Below are 19660 nucleotides of genomic sequence, written 5' to 3' on the forward strand. Positions count from 1 at the left end.
TTATCACTTGTTCCTGTAGTGGTTGACAGAAGTTAATGTGTCTGTCTTGAGCATATATCTGATATTTTAATTTCTCAAATTTATAATCTGTCCAGAAATTGGCCTTAATTTTAAATTACGTAATTACGTGTATAGGTGTTTTATTTTTCTGGTCTGATCAATATGTAGCATGGCTATGATTTTTTTTTTTTGACACTTATGAGTGTTTTTTGGGTTGTTTTTTCAGCTATGAGTTTTTAAATTATTTTAGTATACTTGAAATATTGAAAAAGTTCTATGGATTTCCTACATTGTCAGGCACTCTGTTGAATACTGATGTTAAAGATTTGAGTAGGATATTGTTCCTGTTCTCAAGGAGTTCATATTAGAGATATATGTATAAACCAGTCGTTTCAGTATTAATGCTGAGTGGTTTGCATGTGCTTAGTAGTGATATGCTTGTGTAGTTAGAACATTTCAGCCCAGCCTCTGCAGGTTCAGGGAAGGCTCAGTAGAACTGTTTCATTCTGCTCTTGTAGATACCTTCCAGCACATTATGCCAACACCAGAAGATTTTAATAACTTGTTCATTTTCCTAGATAAATAACATGTTGCACCTGGATGTATTTGCTTTTAGGAATATGTAATGCAGCATTTGGGGTGTACTGGGAATAGTATTGGGCAAGACATTAGGAGCTCAAACCTATGTATTTAAAAAGCAACAGGAAAACCAGAATGACTTGGAAGAGCTCATCTTAATGATTTTCTAAGTATTTTTTATTTTTTAAAATGTTTTTTATTTTTTCATTATAGTAAAATGTTTTAATAACTTTAAGTGTGTAGTTCAGTGGCATTCTTCACATTGTTGTCCAGCTGTTACTACTATCCATCTCCAGAACTTTGTCATTTTCCCAGATTGCAACTCTGAACTCATTGAACCATAACTCTTCACTCTCTCCCCAACCCCTAGCAGCCACTGTTCTGTTTTTTGCCTTCTTGTGTTTGACATCGTGGGGTTCTTTTCATTATATTATTTTGTAAGAATCATTTTGAAGGAAAAAAAAATGCATGCTGTATTTCTTTTTTGGAGGGGTTTGTTTCTTTTATTTATTTATTTATTTTTAAAATTATTTTTATTAACATGTAATGTATTATTTGCCCCAGGAATACAGGTCTGTGAATCGTCAGGCTTGCACATTTCATAGCACTCACCATATCACATACTCTTCACAGTGTCCATCACCCAACCACTCTCTCCCTACCCCCCCATCCCCCAGCACCCTATATGTTTTGTGAGATTAAGAGTTTCTTATGGTTTGTCTCCCTCCCGATCCCATCTTGTGCATGCTGTATTTCTGATACTTTCATATTATTAGCATATTTGATGATCAGTTTATATGAAACTTTTACTTCCATAGTGTAGAAGTCATTCAGTATTTGATTTATTTGATCATTACTTTTATAATCCATAAAGTGCACATCTCTTTCAAATTGTTGCACAGATTTTAGCTATAATTTTACATACAATTAACACTGTGTTTTCATGGTCATTAAAATATTATCACAAGAGTTCAGTTGTAATTTTTGCATAACTTAAGTGAGGGACCTAATTTGGGAACAAAGTCTAATGCATACTAATATTTCTTATTCTACAGGAAAATCATATTGTTGGAAATTATGTTTTACTGGGATTTTATACATTTAAAAAATCACATTTTATATTTATCAGTGGAGGTTGTAGTGTATCAATATTTTCTGTCCATTAGTGTTTCCTGCTGAAAATTTTGATTTTTCTTTTGTGTATCTTGTTTTTAAGAGACTATTTACTAAAAGAGTAATAAATTGAATTAAAATAATTTTTAATTGACTTTCGGAAAAAATTTCCTTATACCTTATTTGGTTCCAGGAAGTATATAATGAGGTTAAGCTACCAGTTTATAAATTTTGAGTTTATAAAACTTTGAATTCAGACATGACTAATTTTGTCAGAACTTTTATTTTTCTCATGTGTAACTTCTGTCATTTTTAGGCAAAATGTTTCATGGATTTCAAAGCTGGAGGCACCTTGTGTCACATTCTTGGGGCTGCTTACAAGTATAAAAATGAACAGGGATGGTAAGTTTTTGTGTTTATTTGTATGTCTTGATGTGATATTTATGTTATTTAATGTTAAATCGTTGGCCTTCTTTGTATAGTGTTAGAGAATTCTAAAAGCACATTATAATTAGTGTGCAAAGTTGAAGCTTTATTTGGTTTTCTGGTTTACTTTGTACCTACATCCAGGAGAAATCTCGAACAATTATTCCATTTATTAGGCAAATTACTTCTCATATATAGTTGTATCTAGATAATAGATGAGTGTGTATTCTTAGCAAATTAGATGGTTGGCTCACTGTGAAATATATAAATGGGTATTGTGAACTTAACGTTGTGCTAAAAAACAGCAGTTTAAGTGTTTTCATGAGCCAGGCCTTCAGAATGAGAGATGTCTAGTGTGCTGTCATCGGGGCACAGACGAGAGGAACCCAGCTCAGGAGTGCAGACCATTCCTCCGGCAGTGGTGCAGCTAGGATAGAGTCACTGCTGCTGTTCTTGGGAGGGTTGCATTTTCCCTTCACTCTCCTCTTTCCCTTTTCTCACCCTGTCTATCTTGCTGCTTTATCTCTCGAGCTCTGGGGTTTCTGCCATCTCTGTGTGGGACGTTCAGCTGCTGAGACTAGTGAGGGTTTCATGGTGATGGTTCCAAACTTCAGGGATAGCGGGGAGTCCCTTCACAGGCCGGGGTTGAAGGGGGTGCTGGGGGGGAATTGACTTGAAGTTGTTTTGAGGTTTTAGTTGTGTTTATGTGAATTGCAGTCTTAGCATCTTTCTAGGAGATAACACATGTAATTTGGGTAGTTTAAAATATGGCTGGAAAAAAAAATAAGGCTGGAAAAGGCAAGTAAGTGCTCACATTGATAAATAGGACAAGTTTGTAAGTAAATGATTTATTTACAGTGGATAGCAAGTGATACAGACTTTGCGTATTTGCTGAACTTTTTATGTGGGGGGGGCTTAATAGATTGCAGATAATTGATTCAATGAGCACAAGAGTGTTGACACCAGATGTGGCTGCTGTTTTGCACCTTTAGTTCGGGCTGTGGTGTTGGGACTCTCACAGGGTGTGCCCTGAGCTAGGATAGACAGCATGTCTGACTACTCTCGGATATGATTCGTACCCTACTGTTAGCTCTAGATTCCCACATGGGACTCTCTTATTTTCTTGTTCATTTTGTGTCCTAAATCCTGATGTGTACTTGAGGACAGTCTCAAAGTGAGATGACTTCTCCTAAGTCACGTCTTCTGGAACTTGCTTGTTCTGGAACATGCACCAGTGCAATGGAATATTTTTAGGTGAAAGAGTTTAGAAGGATATGTAAAGTTAAGATGTCTTTAAATTAAAAGGGAGGCCAAGAAAGAAGTAAAGGTTAAAGTTGAAGACTTTAAGAGGAGTGAGGAGTAAGAATTTTTCCAAGTCTTGGGGCACCTGGGTGGCTCAGTGGGTTAAGCGCCTGCCTTTGGCTCAGGTCGTGGTCCTAGGGTCTTGGGATCAAGTTCCGCATTGGGCTTTCTGCTCATCAGGGAGCATGCTTTTCCCACTGTTTCTGCCTGCCTCTCTGCTTGTGATCTCTCTATCTCTGTCAAATAAATAAATAAAATCTTAGAGAAAAAAAAAAGAATTTTTCCAAGTCTTTTACTCACTGTACCAGAATCCTCCCCTTTCTGGTGTCATTAGACACTTAGTTGCCGTGCACACTCACCTCTCCCCCAGACTTACATGCTTGCAGGGAGTGGATCACTTACAGTCTGACCGTGCATATTTTAGTGACCACCCACCCATTTGGAAGTCTGAATAGTGGCCTGTCATCTTGACAGTGCCTCCAGCTTTCCCCAGGCCCAGCATACCCCTGTGAACCTCGTTTGTGTTCTCTGGTTAACCTCACATTCTAGCTCCAAAGTTTGCTCATTCCCTTCTAATGGCCAAACGTTCTCTTTTTCTCTTGTTTCTGTTTGGTTCTTTCTTACTTCCTGCTTTCTTTCAGCTTTCAGTGATGTCAAGCTGGCTTATCACTTACGAAGTTAAGTGAGAACACTGAACAGACAATACATATTAAGATTCCATAGTGTGTGAATATGATCTTTCTGCATGTCTCTAAATAGTCAGAAGTGAGTACCTTATTTGTAGGTTTACGTTAAAGGAGAAAACTTTGGGCTAATATTACATATAGTTGTATATTACTGAGGGATACCAAACCAGGGGGATTTTGACATCCTTTGGAAATCTGATAACATTTCCTGAAGTAGAGATTAAATACAGCCAAACTCAACTCAATAAATGTCAATGTCCTCCTGGAGACTGATTAGAATCCTGTTTATTCTTACAGTTCTGTACAGATTACTGTGCATTGTAATCTGTTTCATGCCTTTTAAAGAGATGATTGATTGAAAATATTTTGTGTTTTATTAGTTTTGCTTGACAGTGGTGAACCTAGGCTTAGTTAACAAAGTTTAGGATTTGTCTTAATGTGAGAAGTGGCCTTTTATTTTTACCTGTGACACAATTTGCTGCCAACATTTATTTCTTGCAGATATGCTCAGACCTACTTTTCTTTCTACTTTAAGATTTGGTGGTTCAGCTTTTATTCCCTGCCTTCGAAGTCCTCTTCTGATTTTCATTTTTTAGATATTACCACAATAAGTCTCGGGTAATGGCTTTCAAACTTTAGGATCACTTGAATCACTTAGAATACTTATTTTTTTCTTAAGATCTTATTCATTTACTTGATAGAGAGGTAGCCAGTGAGCCCAAGTGGGGAGGGTGGGGGATGGCAGAGGGAGAGGAAGAAGCAGGCTCCCCGCTGAGCAGGGAGCCCATTGTGGGACTCCATCCCAGGATCCTGGGATTGTAACCTGAGTTGAAGGCAGGCCCTTAACTGACTGGGTCACCCAGGTGCCCCCACTTGGAATACTTTTAAAAATATAGATTACTGGGCTTCATGGATATACGTTGTTAACTATTAAGTGTGGTATGAAAACTGAAAATCTTTATTTTCAAAAAGTACTCTAAATGGTTGTCAGGCCTTACGTTGAGAAATGCTGGGTAGTGAGGCTATCATTCTAGCACAAACATGGTTTAGATCTTTTTTTTTTTTTTTTTTTTAAGATTTTATTTATTTATTTGACACACGGAGATCACAAGTAGACAGAGAGAGAGGGGGAAGCAGGCTCCCTGCTAAGCAGAGAGCCTGATGTAGGGCTCGATCCCAGGACCCAAGCGGAAGGCAGAGGTTTAACCCACTGAGCCACCCAGGCTGAAGTTTTATCTTTTTTATAGCATATTTTAAAACGGCCATCTAGCTTTTAAATTTTTTAAAAATAATATAGCAAGAATCCAAACCACTTTAATTATCCCTGTCTGCTTCTACGTAGTAGACCTCCCTCCCTGCATGTATGCCTACCTGTTTCAGGCTGTTTTATCTGTAGCCTATTTGCCACCCTTTTGGAGTGTGGCATATAGGACCATCCTTCTGTTGCTGGTCTCCATGGTTTTGTAGCTTGCCATTATTAGACAAAGCCCCCTTATGCTTGAGGCCAACTTCCCACAAAACTGTTCTGCTATACTGTTGTCTGCTTTTCGCCATGCTCCCAGCTCAGTTCATTTTTGTCTTTTCCTTTCCAAGTTTGCTCCTGAAGCCCTTCACACCACTTTCCAAGGAATTAAACTCATTCTCCAGGATCCTTTGTTGATTATTTTTATTCAACTATATTTTCTATCTGAGGCTGAGGATAAGGGAACATCCCTAACGATAATCTCGCAAGAGGCACAGAATTGGAGCAGTAAAGCTAATGAGGGCCCTTTTGACAGACAGTATTGCCTTTGATTGAAAGGCTGCCATGAGACATTGCCTGGCAGATTGCCGGAGGGAAACAAAGCAGAAGACTCATTATTAATTAGTAAGCCATCAATGAAGTGCTCATATTTACATTTTAAATGACCAAACGTTTTAAAAGCCAGAGAATTACATGTTCACGTGTTGTCTCTTCTAGTTCTCTGCATTAAGATTCAAAAGGCTTTATAATTTTAGTTTTAATTTGCATTTCCCTTATGTGTAGGTTTGAGCATTTTTCTATATTGTATAAAGTAAAATTCAAATACTCTTGGTAATTTCAAAATAAGAGATTAAATCTTTCAACTAGAGGTTATACTGTATTTACTTGAGTTTATTTCAGTTTTTCTTTTTCAAGATTTTTAAATTAATTAATTAATTAATTAATTAAGAGCACAAGTGGGGGAGGGGCAAAAGGAGAGGGAGAGAGAGACCCTCAGGCAGAACCTGACCCTTGCTTTCATGACCCTGAGAGCACCATCTCAGCTGAAACCAAGAGTCAGACGCTTAACCGACTGAGCCACTCAGGTGCCCTGTTTCAGTTTTCACAATATCCGTATATTTTAAATACTTTTTTGCTTACATAGCATATTGCTGAATCAGGAAAAAGCTTTACTCTGTTGTGTTATTAAATCCTTGGTAAACCATTTTAGTTTATTATGGAAAATATAAACTATGAAAGAGAGAATAATGAACTGCCATTTACCTTCATGCACCTTCAACTTTATGTAATTTCATTTGTAAATATTCACTTTTTGTTTCTAAAAGCATAGGATTTTTTTTAAAGCATAGGATTTTGCGGGGGATTTTGAGGGGAAGAGGGGGAGGGATAGAGAATTCTAAGGGATGCAGGGTTTGATCTTTACAACCCTGAGATCATGATCTGAACTGAAATCAGTAGTTGAACATTTAACCAACTGAGCCATCTAGGCGCCTCATGAGATTTTTTGTTTTTAGGTAATCTCTGTGCCCAAGATGTGGTTCTGAGATCAAGAGCTGCATGCTCTACCTACCGAGCCAGCCAGGTGTGGCTAAAGAGCTTAGGTCTTTGTATACATTCATTCATCCATTTATTTATTTATTATATGCAGGCTGCATGCCAAGTGTGGAGCTCAACTTGGGGCTTGAACACATGACCCTGAGTCAAGACCTGAGCTGAGATCCAGACAGAGTCAGGGGCCTGACTGACTAAGCCAGCAAGGTGTCCTGGAATAGGATTTTTTATAAAGCATTATAACAGTGTCATTGTCACAACTAGGAAAATTATCAATAATTTTTCAGTGTTATTAAATACCTACTTAGTGTTCAAGCTTCCCTGATTATTTCATGGATGGTTTTTATGTTAATTCATACTTTATATTAATGTATTTTTAAATTAATTTATATTAATAAGTATTCAAAGAAGATTCATACGTGACATTTGGTTGATGTGTCTCTTTCAGGAAATTGGGGCACCCGGGTGGATTAATAGGTTAAGATTCCAGCTCTTGATTTTGGCTCAGGTCATGATCTCAGGGTTATGAGATCATGGAGCCTGCTTTAGATTCTCTCTCCCTTTTTCCTTGCCCCTCTCCCCCTTTAAAAAATAAAGAAAATTAATAGTTTTCCTCCTTGGTCTCTCTTCCCCCTCTAACCCTCTCCAGTTATTTTTTTACAAAAGTAAGTTGTCTTGTAGACTTCTGTGTTCTAGATTTTGCTAATATGTTCCCTAGGGTATCATTTAACATAGTCTTCTAAATTTCTAGTAAAGTGGAGTTAGAGCTAGATGCTTAGTCTGATTCAGCTTTTTTTTTCGGTGTAGGGGGGTGGTCAGTAGTGCTTAATAGACAGTGTTGTGTTCCTCCCTCTGGGAGGCATGGAGGCATACAGTATCTGGTTGTTTCTGCTTGTAATAGAGTGATGTTGATGTTCAGTGCCTCGAATCATGCTATCATTACAGCTTAACCAAGCTTTAGCATTTAAATTTTGAAAAAATTAGAAAGGTATTCTAATACATAGATTTAGGTGCTTACTGATTTTTAGGTAATTTTTCGTAAAAGACTGTTACTCTGTCATTCCTACTTCATTTATTAGCTGGAATACTGAGAAATTTAACTCACCAGTAATTAGAAAGGCAGAGTAAATTCTTAATTTTCTTTTTCTGTTTACCAGAATCATTTAGCTCTTAATCTTTGTTTGCAGGTAAATCCAGGCAACCTTATTTTAATTTGTTTAATGAGTACTTTCAAACTATTTCTCAGATTTCTGAGAGTGATAATTCCTTTTAGTCTCATCTGAATCATTTACTAAGGAAGCAGTTTCTCTGTGAATAATATGAGTAAAGGCTTATATAAGCAATTCTGAAGTAAGACATTTCTGGATATAGTTCATTATCAGAAGCCTGTGAAAGACTGACCTCTTCTTTGGAAAGAGGAGACACTCCCGTTTCTCTCCCTGTGTTGTGCTGAAAGAACCAGTGGAAGTCCCTTTGCTCTAATAGGGTTGTGACAGTCAGGCATGTGTTATTCTGTTGTTGCAAATTGCTTGGCATTTCTGACCTACTCCTTCCTCAGAAGTTAGGAAAGGAAGATACTAACCAACCAAAAAATGGGACTTAAGGATTAAGTTCTGTATACCAAGATTAAATCAAGATATTGATTTAATTGACTTGGGACAAAGGTCCCTCTTACATGTAAAGGCCATTTTTTAAGCTATAACTAGTTCCTTTCCAAATTACTTATTTCTGTGGCTTATTGGATGCTTTCCTTATTTCCAAATTGAAGCTTAATCAAAATACATATTAATTTCCTGAGTGGTGTGCTTTATAAAGCCACACCTTTTTTTTTTTTTAAAGATAGATGTGAGGGGGGGCAGAGGGAGAGGGTGGGAGAAAGAAGAATCTTCAGCAGGCTCTATGCTGAGAACAGAGCTTGACACAGAGCTCAATCTCATGACCTTGAGCTCATGACATGAGCTGAAATCAAGGGTCGGATGTTTAACTCTCTGAGCCACCCAGGTGTCCCTAAAGCCACACATTCTGCTGGCTACTAGGGCTGTATATAATAGGTTTTTTTTTTTTTAAGATTTTATTTATTTATTTGACAGACAGAGATTACAAGTAGGCAGAGAGGCAGGCAGAGAGAATGAAGCAGGCTCCCTGCTGAGCAGAGAGCCCGATGCGGGGCTCGATCCCAGGACCCTGAGATCATGACCTGAGCCAAAGGCAGAGGCTTTAACCCACTGAGCCACCCAGGCGCCCCTGTATATAATAGTTTTAAACAAACCTGGTCTTTGCCCTCAAGGCATCTAATGAGCGGTCTTAGCAACAACATGATTCTTTTGTGGGGCTTTAACAATGTGCACGGGATGTATTAGGAGCATGGCAGAAGACAGGAATAGCTTCATAGGGAACGTGGCTTGTGGCAGACCCTGGAGACGATAGTATCAAGCCCACAGAGTAGGTAGTGACATACAAGAAAGGCTGCAGAGTTTGGAAGAATGGTTGGAAGTGTGGGGTGCATCTCCTGGTTAAATAAAACAGGATAAACTGAGAGGTAGAGCATGAGCTCTGCATTCAGACTGCCTAATCCTAGCTAGCACATAGTAGTAATGATTTAAAAACATAACCATAGGGGCACCTCGGTGGCTCAGTTGGTTAAGCAGCTGACTCTTGATTTCGGCTCAGGTCATGATCTCAGGGTCCTGGGCCTGAGCCCTGGGTCAAGCTCTGCACTCAGTGGGGAATCTGTTGGAGAGTTCTTTCGCTCTTTCCCTCTCACTCTGCCCCTCCCCTTGCTCTCTTTCTCAAAATGAATAAATCTTAAAAAAAAAAAAAAAAAGCCCAAAACCAAAACAAAGTGTTATAACCATAGTTAACAATTACTGATCACTTACAGGCTAAACAGACCGGTCTTAAGCCCTTAACATATATATGTCATTTGACCTTCACAAAAAACTGTAATGGGCCATTGTATTCATGAAGAAATTGATCATTGGATTAGTAAATCACTCCAGACTACATAAATAAAAATGGGGTCAGGATTAGAACCCAGAACAGCTTGACTCCACAGCCCACACTCTCTATTATTACTGAGCTATACTTTGCCTGGAATTAAAATGGGGCAAAAATCAAAGTAAGTGTTGAATAAAAGATATGGTGAAAGAAGCATTCAAATTTATTAATATTGAATCATACGGAAGTGGGTGAGATTAGACAGACAACATTAGAATGTTATGCTTGAATACTTACATTAAAAAAATTGGGGAGCGAGAAAAGGTAAATAGATGAATTTACCAGATTTAGGACAATAGTAGGCCCAAGGAGAGCACAGACACTGATGAATTTGAGCAAATGACTTTTAAGCATATAGAAACCAGATAAATTTTCCTTATACCTGAAGAACGGTATAATAGTTCACTGCCTTTGGATGTGTGGACTCCTTTTCTAGATGATGTAAAATATCTTAGACTTAAGAAAAAACTTCATGGAATGGGTTCTTCATTTTTTTTTTTTAAGATTTTATTTATTTGACAGATAGAGATCACAAGTAGACCGAGAAGCAGGCAGTGGGGGTGGGGTTAGCAGGCTCCCGCAAAGCAGAGAGCTCGATGCGGGGCTTGATCCCAGGACCCTGGGATCATGACCTGAGCCGAAGGCAGAGGCTTTAACTGAGCCACCCAGGCGCCCCCAGGGTTCTTCATTTTGACTGGAGTGGACCTTAATGTCATAGTATTTAACGTTTTATGAAGATTTTGACACTGTTTTCTTACACTGAGAAAATACCCTCATATATTTTGTAGAGCTCTGTTTTAATTTCCACGTCTTTACAGTTCATTTGCGTTGAGTGCTAACACTAAGTTTTCACTTTTGTCAAAGGTAGAAGACAAATTAACTATTGATTTTCTTCTCTTTAGGCGTAGGTTTGATCTACAGAATCCATCCCGAATGGATCGGAATGTTGAAATGTTTATGAACATTGAGAAAACATTGGTGCAGGTAAGCCAGAGAGTTTAATTATTAAAATTGTTTTCCATTTAATATACTCTCAGTTCTAAAATTGGCATTATTGGACTGCCAAAAGATCAAAGGAAGAAAGATTTTCTGAAATCTGGTCTGTTATTTTTATGGGTTTTGGGGAATTAGAGCTATAAAGTATGACTAAAATTTGTTGTTTATAGAATATTGATCTTAAACGTCTTGTGAAATAATCTGTGGTATTTCCTTTATTTTGATACTTATAGAGAGAGAGAGGGTGAGAGGAAAGGGCAGAGGGAGAGGGAGAGAATCTTAACAGAGAATCTTACAGGACTCGATCTCATGACCTGAGCCAAAATTAAGAGTCAAATGATTAATTGAGCCACCCAGATGCCCTGATTCTTTCTTTCTTTATTTCACTTAATCCGTTATTTGAATCTCTTTCATATTTAATATAAATACTCTCAATCTACTGGTTACTCATTTATATAGTCTTTTTTTTTTTTTTTTTTTAAGATTTGTTTCAGGGTTGTACCATTAATACAGATCTTACTTCCCTAATTAGGTATAATCTGGAAGAGAGAACACTTAGTATTCTTCTTTTCTTTCTAGTATTTTTATTGATTGGTAATTTTTAATGATTACTGAATTGGCCTTCTTGGGGAGAGGTAGCTGGCAAAGATTCAGCTAGGTATTATCATTAACTTGATGCCTGAAATTTGTCTGATGAACTGCTAGCTAGAGAAACAATTTTTGTGGTTGGTTCACTGATTTTTTTTAATGATGATTTGAGGAGTTAATATGCATGTTTTAATTATTGCTATTTGTAAGTTTAGAAATGGAAAGAGGAACTATAAGTAACTTAAATAATGAGCCAAAATGGCATTCCCCTGGGGTCCTCTCCCCTCTCACCCAATAAAAGGTGTCGATGGAAACACTACATTAGATTTGGACTGTTAAGGTCAATTCAGGTAAGATTGGCTATAGAAGTATCAGTATATGAGTGTGGTACCTTAATGAAAAATAAAAGGAATTTCTTTAGGTCGTGATTCTGAACATTTTTTGCCCAGGTGTACTTAGCTGCAGAGAAGGGATCTGAGGATGGCATTAAGTGGCTTTTTGAACGCCTAGGTTTTATATTGAAATGAGACCTCTGCAGTCTATACTAAAAAGCATCTTCCCATTTTAAACACTATGGCTTTTAATGTCAACTTTGGCCGTTAGGGTAATTCATTAATAATGTGACATCATTTCAAAACCAAGAGAATTTCAAAATCTGTTTTTTTTTTCCTTAGAACAATTGTCTGACCAGACCCAACATCTACCTCATTCCAGACATTGATCTGAAGTTGGCTAACAAATTGAAGGATATTATCAAACGACATCAGGTAATAAAACATGATCACTTCAGAAAATTGTATAGTATTAAGCTTATAAATTTCAATAATAATGTCTTTTATTTTTTGTATTTATTTGCATTAAATGAAAGTTCTCTCTCTTTGGGTTCTTACAGTACTAAGTTTTTTCTCTCCACTCACCTCCAGTTCTTATCCTAGAAGCATTTTTCTTCCCCCTTAGCTTTGTTGAGATATAATTGACACCTAACTCTGTGTAAGTTTAAGGTGTACAATATAGTGATTTGATGCACATATTTATCCAAAATTAGCATTTAATAAACATTGGCATGGAGTCATTGTATTCCTATTGTAAATATGCTTATGTAATTTATTTATTTTTTTAAAGATTTATTTAATTTTATTTTAAAAAAATTATTTTTAAAGATTTTGTTTATTTGAGAGAGGAGAGGAGAGAATAAGCACGAGTATGGGTGAGGAGCAGAGGGAGAGGGAGAAGCAGATTCCCTGCTGAGCAAGGAGCCTGACGTGGGACTTGATCCCAGGACCCCGAGATCATGACCCGAGCTGAAGGAAGACACTTAACTGACTGAGCCAACCAGGCACCCCTAAGCCACCGAGGCACCCCTAGATTTATTTCTTTGAGAGAGAATAAGTGCATGAATGAATGCAGGCTGCAGGGGCAGAGAGAGGGAGAGAGAATCGCAGGCAGACTCCCTGCTGAGTGCAAACCCAATAAGACCCTGAGATCATGACCTTATCCAAAATCAAGAGTTCGATGCCTAATGGACTGAGCCATCCAGGTGCCCCTGGGTTTATGTAATTTAAAGAGACCATGTGATCTATATTACTCTAATCAGAAAGTCAAAGTAGAAGTTGATGACAAAGTTGTTGGTAAGAGGAGATCAAATATTATTTCAAGTAAACCTATCTTTCCTCACCCCCGCCACCCCATTGGTATGTATTGTATTTACATTTGTGGACTGGAAAATTCTGTTTTCCCCATAAGCTTACATTCTCTTGATTCACATGTGCCAGTGCTATCTTTGGATGTCTTTCCCTCCCTCCTCTAACCTCATTTTAGGCTGAGACTTTGGGTATTTACTGCATGTAAATACCCAAATACCCAGTTTGTGGCTACATGTGGCTGAACTATAAGCAACCCCATATCATGGTGAACTAGCTGAGGAGACCCAGGTAGAAGATAATTTTCTGAAACAACATCATTTGAGTGGCAAAGTTTTACTAATCCTTAGGATTAGTTGAGAAACCTCCTGAGATACCTTTATTTTTTCTTCTGCAGGAGAGATTGCCAGTTGTGTTGTTTCAGTAATCAGTAAATACCGTTCAAGTTCCTAAAGCAAGGATTTCTAATACTGTTTACATTTGGAGATTTATTAGTGTTGTCATACATGTAACATCCCTACCAAAGAGAAAAATGAGATAATTGTGCTATCGAGTTAGGCAGTCTCAAGTCCACTTCCTTGTCCCACCAGCATTTTGACTTTGAACCAGTCACTTAACTTTCTTTTCTCTTTGGGACTGCTTACTGGAGTGGCTGTCAAGTGTAGTTGAATTATATCTAGAATGTTAGAAGGCCGAGACGGAACAAATTAACCTGCTGGATATTACCTCCAAGCTGAAATTACCTACTCTTATTGCTACCATGTTAATCCTGGAAAAAGCTTATATATTTTCCACAGCTGATACTGAACATTTAGTTCCCATTTTTCTTAAAGGCCTGGCTTAGCGATTGTATTCTAGGAATAACCTCTAAAGGGACATAAGGATCTTCCTGGTTTCATAGGCTCTTAGGGAAGAGACAGTAATCTAATACTATTATTGAATACTGATGATTAGGCCTTTCCTCAAACACTGAAAATGCATTAAGAGCTCCAGTGTTTGAGTACTTAGAGTATACCTGTCCCTATTGTTACCTCATTGCTAAATTGTTATAATTCTTGTGAAATAGGTATTATTGCTACCTTATTTCACAGAAGACACTGAAGCACAAAAAACACTTAGATATTTACATCACCCAAGTCATAAATGGTAGAGCTGAAGTTCAGATCCAGGCCTAACGGACTCCAGAGGCCAAAATCACAGACGTGCTCCTCCGACATCCCTTTTTCAGCGTCTTTTGTGGTTGTTCAGAAGTGTGCCCAAATACTTGTAATGATTGAGAATGCCTTGCTTTATTGTAACTAATTCATTTTAGAGAGTCCTAGATTTTAGAATTTTAGAATTTCTCTTCAGTTAGAAATAGCATTGTGTTCTTCTGATTGTAATAATTAGTAAATATTCACTGTCAAAGATAAAATTCAGGAAATACATTAAAATGCTGCTTATACCTGATTTTAAGACACAAACACACACACAAAGACTTGTCCTCATTCTTATGATCTCTGGAATGAACACTTTTATATCTAAATAGCTTCCAAGTAGGTGCGCTTTGGTGGCTTAGTTGGTCAAGTGCCTGACTCTTGATTTGGGCTTGGGTCATGATTTTGGGATCTTGGGATTGAGCCCTGTGTTGAGCTCTACACTCAGCACAGAGTCCAATTGCCCTTTTCCCTCCCTCATCTTGTGCGTTCTCCCTGTCTCAAATAAAGAAGTAAATAAAACCTTAAAAAAAAAAAAGGCTTCCAAGTCATATTCTAGATTGTATGCAGTAGTCTAGCTGTGGCCTAGCTAGACTTTAACCTTAGTATTTATGTCATCCACTATTCTAGCATCAACTTAAAAAACAGTAGTGCACATACATGTTAGAGCCAAGTGAAATGTCCATCTTATATGTATATAGCTGTAAGTTATGGCTCATGGTCATAGTCTTGCATTATTCAGATAATTCTGATGATTTCGGAGTAACTTTTAGATTTAGAAAGACTCGTACTACAGACAAGGTTTCCTAGAGAGATACACAGAGAATTAGGTAAGAAGTACTTGCATTATTTTTCTATACAACAATATAAACTGTGTCTATAGAAAATTTACATGTTTTTATTTGTTCTTGTTAATAATTGTTTTCTTTGGCTAAAAATAAAAATATTATAGTCTTGATATATGTGTGTGTGTATATATATGTATAACATAATAAAGTAATGCCTTTATGATTCTTAGGCAATTTGTATCTGGCATTGCATAGTCTGTTTGCCATGTGCTTTCCCCTTATGTTGTTCATTTCCTTTCCAGGGGACTTTTACTGATGAGAAGTCAAAAGCTTCCCACCACATTTATCCATATCCTTCCTCACAAGAGGATGGTAAGTTAATTTCTGGTTATGAACTCTTACTTCACTAGATTTTAAGTTTTATCAGAGATTTAAACAATATTACTAGCTTTTTGAAAAAGAGACTTTTAAGTATTAAATAACTTACACAGATTATTTAGATGTAGTGTTCTATTTTTTTGCTGAATTGGTCTAATCAAACTAATTCTTTGATATCCAACTTTCTGATCATTGGACTTTTTATATCTTTCTTTGTTATTATCTGGGTGTTAAGTTTAGGTGGGCCTTATGTATTATTTTTGTTAATGTTTGCTGTGTTGTTTGTGTTCTAAAAATTAAAAGACCTTGCAAAATGAAAGAACATTTCTGGGGAAGATGGGCTTACTGGCTGTCTGAATGGGGCCCATCAGCAATATTTTAGTTTGGTGAATTTATAATGGTTCAGATTCTGAACTTCAGCTTTTCTATCCTGCAGGTTGATTTTCTCAGTGGCCAGAGTTCGATAGGGCTATGGAAACTGATTTGTTGAGAAAGAAAATATGAATTAATAAACTGAATTAAAATAAATTGAAATAAAATATGAATTAATAAATTAACCAGATTAATTTGAGAAATAGGTCTTCTATAAGGGATCAAGTCTTCTGGTTAACATATCCCTTTAGGACATCTGTATAAGAAGCTAAGTTATATCAGATTTGAGTTGCTAATTACCCCATGCTGAGTATTTTTTCTGACCAGTGCAGTTATGCTGGAAGTCAGTGACAACAAGATTACCAGACAGTCCCTGTATGTTTGAAAATTAAGAAATATATTGCCAAGTAATCTATGGGTCAAAGAAGAAATTACAATGGAAATAGAAAATCTTTGTAACTAAATAATTATTTAAATATCATATATATAATATTATAATATTATGTATTGTAATAAAAATATTAATTATTTAAATAATTAACTAAATAATTAAATGATTGATAAAGTACAAGAATGTTAAATTTTGTTGGATACAGCTGAAGCTCTGCCCAGAGGAAAATTTATATCTTTAAATGTGTATGTTAGGAAAGAAGAAAGACCGAAAAATCAGTGATTCACCCATCTTTCTCAAGAGATGGGAAAAAGAACAGCAAATTAAACCTAAGGAAAGAAGGAAATAATTAAGGGTAGAAATTAATGATGTGGAAAATATACAGGAGCAAAGTGCTCAGCAGTGTTAGAAATGGTTCTCAGGAGGGGCGGCCTGGGTGGCTCAGTGGGTTAAGCCTTTGCTTTTGGCTCAGGTCATGATCTCAGGGTCCCAACCCCATGTGGGGCTCTCCGCTCAGCAGAGAGCCTACTCCCGCCCCCCCCCCCCCCCCAACTCATGATCTCTCTCTGTCAAATAAATAAATAAAATAAAATAAAGAAATGGTTCTCAGGAAAGATCAGTAAGGCTATTCAAATCGTGCTGCAAATAAGCAGGAGAAAAAGAACAGATAATGTCAGGAAAGGAAGAGGGACATTTTACGGATCCTACAGATGTTAAAAACAATTGATAGGTGAGGTTGCTTGATTGCTTGTGCATGGTGGCCAATCTAAGGAAACCATTGCCTCATCCAGAGTCATCAAGTTTTACAACCAACTCTTCTAAGAGTTTTACAGCTTTAGCTGTTACATTTAGGTTTTTTCATCATTAGTTTGATAGGTAAAAGTTTTATTTTATTTGTTATAGTCAAAAATCACAGCTCTTGAGAAACTTCAGCTTGCCTTTAGTGTTTAACTGGTTGTTTCTCAGCCTTTTTCCTGTTAGGTAATAGCAACTGGTGTCCACTAGGTGGGGGTGGTGGATAGCTATGATGTTAGAATACTTGGTTGCGGGCTCTGTTTCTCTAATAAGTGTTTTAGCATGTGAGCTTTTAGAGAAAAATTGCCTTTTACAAAAGATTTTAACTGTAATTGTTACATCTGGCTATTTAGTGATTTCTTCATGGTGCTAGTTTTATTTTTCCATTTTAATACAACTTAGTTCACTGCGTATTGATGATGCTTGCTTGGTATTATCAGTAGTCAAAGCAGCTGTTAAGAGATAGCATTTGGAGGCTGTTTTTGAAATATAAGACATGATTTGGCACACTGTACAATTTACCTTAGAAAAACTGTCAGGTAAATGTTTACTCTCAGCAAAGCCTTGTGCTGGGCTCCTTACAAGTACTTGTTTTCAGGTAAGTGTGCAGATGATAACAGTACCAGCCACAAACACATTAGAAGTCGTATCATGAAACCCTTAAAAAGGCAGTATACATACTTTAATGAGGATTAGTCAAAATTTAAAATAAAAGGTGGTATTTAATTGGCCTTAATCTCTTGGTGAGATTTGGGTGAGATGCTGGAAGGGAGTTGTTATTGTTGTCATTGTTAAGTGAAAGCATAGAGGTAATAAATTACGAACTTTGAGGGAAAGGAAATGGCAAAGTTTGGCTGTGTATCTCAGTGTCATGGGAGAGAAGAGTAGGTAGTGAGAGGACAAAGCTCTAGAGTGTAGCGTAGAGTTTTGTTTTATTAGGTGGATGAGGGTGAGGGTAGATAATATTGATGATTTTGGTGGAGAGAAATGTGCAACTATGGCTGTATTCGGAAAATTTCCTGGGAGCTGATTTCTGGAGTGTATGATCTAAGGAGACTGGTCAGAAAGCAAGACCTTTGGGACACTCTGAAAATTGCTGAGTGAGGGAAAATTGGGTCATTGGATGAGATAAATATTTATTTATTTATTTATCAGGAGAGCAAAGGAATTTTGATGGCAAGCCAAGGATGGTCCATGGGAATATAAAGAAAGCATTTTAAAATGCAGGAGGTTGACAATGGAACTGTCCTATAAAGAAATAAAAGTGAGGCCTGAGACAAGGGTTTTGGATTTGTCAGTAAGGAAATAATTGGTAACCTTTGAGAATGAAGTTTTGGTAACTTGCCAGTGAGAGTAAGCTGTAGTGTTGGTGGAAGGTCACCAGTTTCTTAGAATGTGTGACAGGGAAAAGAAAGTAGAGGATGCCACCTAGCAGGTAGCCTGCCTTTATCTTTCAAGATTTGGCTTTATAGTTTATTTCTGGGGCAGAACAAAAGTAAACTGAAGTGCATAATAGAGTTGAAACCTAGAAGGGATAGAAGGATTGATTTAGGAATATGGGTTGAATTACTGGTTTTAGCAGAAAGAATATTTCCTTACAGATGAAAATTTTTGAAAAATTGAGATACTTATCAGAAGAGGAATCTAAATCTTAACTCAGAACATTTATTTAGATGAGTGGATATGTCCCTTAGGTTTCCTTATCTTTATTCTTGTAGTTCATTTGACTTGAGAATTTCAGATGTTCCATCTTTGAGTTCTCAGATCTTTCTTCGGGTTGGTCTAATCTAATGTTGTATCCTCTAGTGGAATTTTCAATTCAGATACTCTATTCTTTAACTCCAGAATTTTTTTTTTTTTTTTTAAGATTTTATTTTTATTTATTTGACAGAGACACAGCAGGAGAGGGAACACAAACTGAGGGAGTGGGAGAGTGAGAAGCAGCCTCCCTGCTGAGCAAGGAGCCTGATGTGGGGTTTGATCCCAGGACTCTGGGATCATGACCTGAGCCGAAGGCAGACGCTTAAAGACTGAGCCACCAGGCACCCCTAACTCAGAATTTTTGTTTGATTCTTTTTTATAGTTTCCATCATGTTGTTGATATTGTTATTGTTCATGCATCATTTTCTTTGTTCAGTTGTTTAATGTGTTCTTTTGTAGTGCTTTGAATTTCTCTAAAACCACTATTTTAATTTCTGTGTATCAATTTCATATTCTGTCAACTTTACTGAATTCATTTATGCTAAGAGTTATTTGGTATAGTCTTTAGGATTTTCTAAATATAGTAGCATGAATTCTGCAAATTCTGATCGTTTCGCTTCTTCTCCAATTTGGATGCCTTTTATTTCCTTTTCTTGCCTAATTGCTGTGGCTAGGACTTCAATACTGTGTTGAATAAAAATGGTGAAAGTGGGTATCCTGATCTTGTTTCTGAGGTTAGGGGAAAAACTTTCAGCTTTTCACCATTGAGTATTATGTTAGCTGTTGGGCTTGTCATATATGACCTTTATTATGTTGAGGTATGTTCCCTCTAACCCACTCCCTATCAAGAATTTTTATTTGTAAGTGGATGTTGAACTTTGTCAAATGATTTTTTTTCTATATCTGTTGAGGTGATCA

The 19660-nt window shown here is 37.0% G+C and overlaps 1 protein-coding gene across 4 annotated transcripts in view; it reads left to right on the top strand.

The window, feature by feature from the left end:
- The window catches only part of SMARCC1 (SWI/SNF related BAF chromatin remodeling complex subunit C1), a 170258-nt gene that overhangs the window by 26145 nt on the left and 124453 nt on the right, over positions 1 to 19660 (top strand). For all 4 annotated transcript variants that reach the window (XM_082703794.1, XM_082703795.1, XM_082703796.1 and 1 more), the window contains exons 3-6: positions 2009 to 2094; positions 10800 to 10881; positions 12156 to 12248; positions 15408 to 15477. In XM_082703794.1, the coding sequence (XP_082559920.1) occupies positions 2009 to 2094; positions 10800 to 10881; positions 12156 to 12248; positions 15408 to 15477 (331 nt within the window). The remainder of the gene's footprint in view (positions 1 to 2008; positions 2095 to 10799; positions 10882 to 12155; positions 12249 to 15407; positions 15478 to 19660) is intronic.

This window comes from Mustela nivalis (genome assembly GCF_964662115.1).
Source record: "Mustela nivalis genome assembly, chromosome: 1".
In the NCBI taxonomy this organism is placed as follows: domain Eukaryota; kingdom Metazoa; phylum Chordata; class Mammalia; order Carnivora; family Mustelidae; genus Mustela; species Mustela nivalis.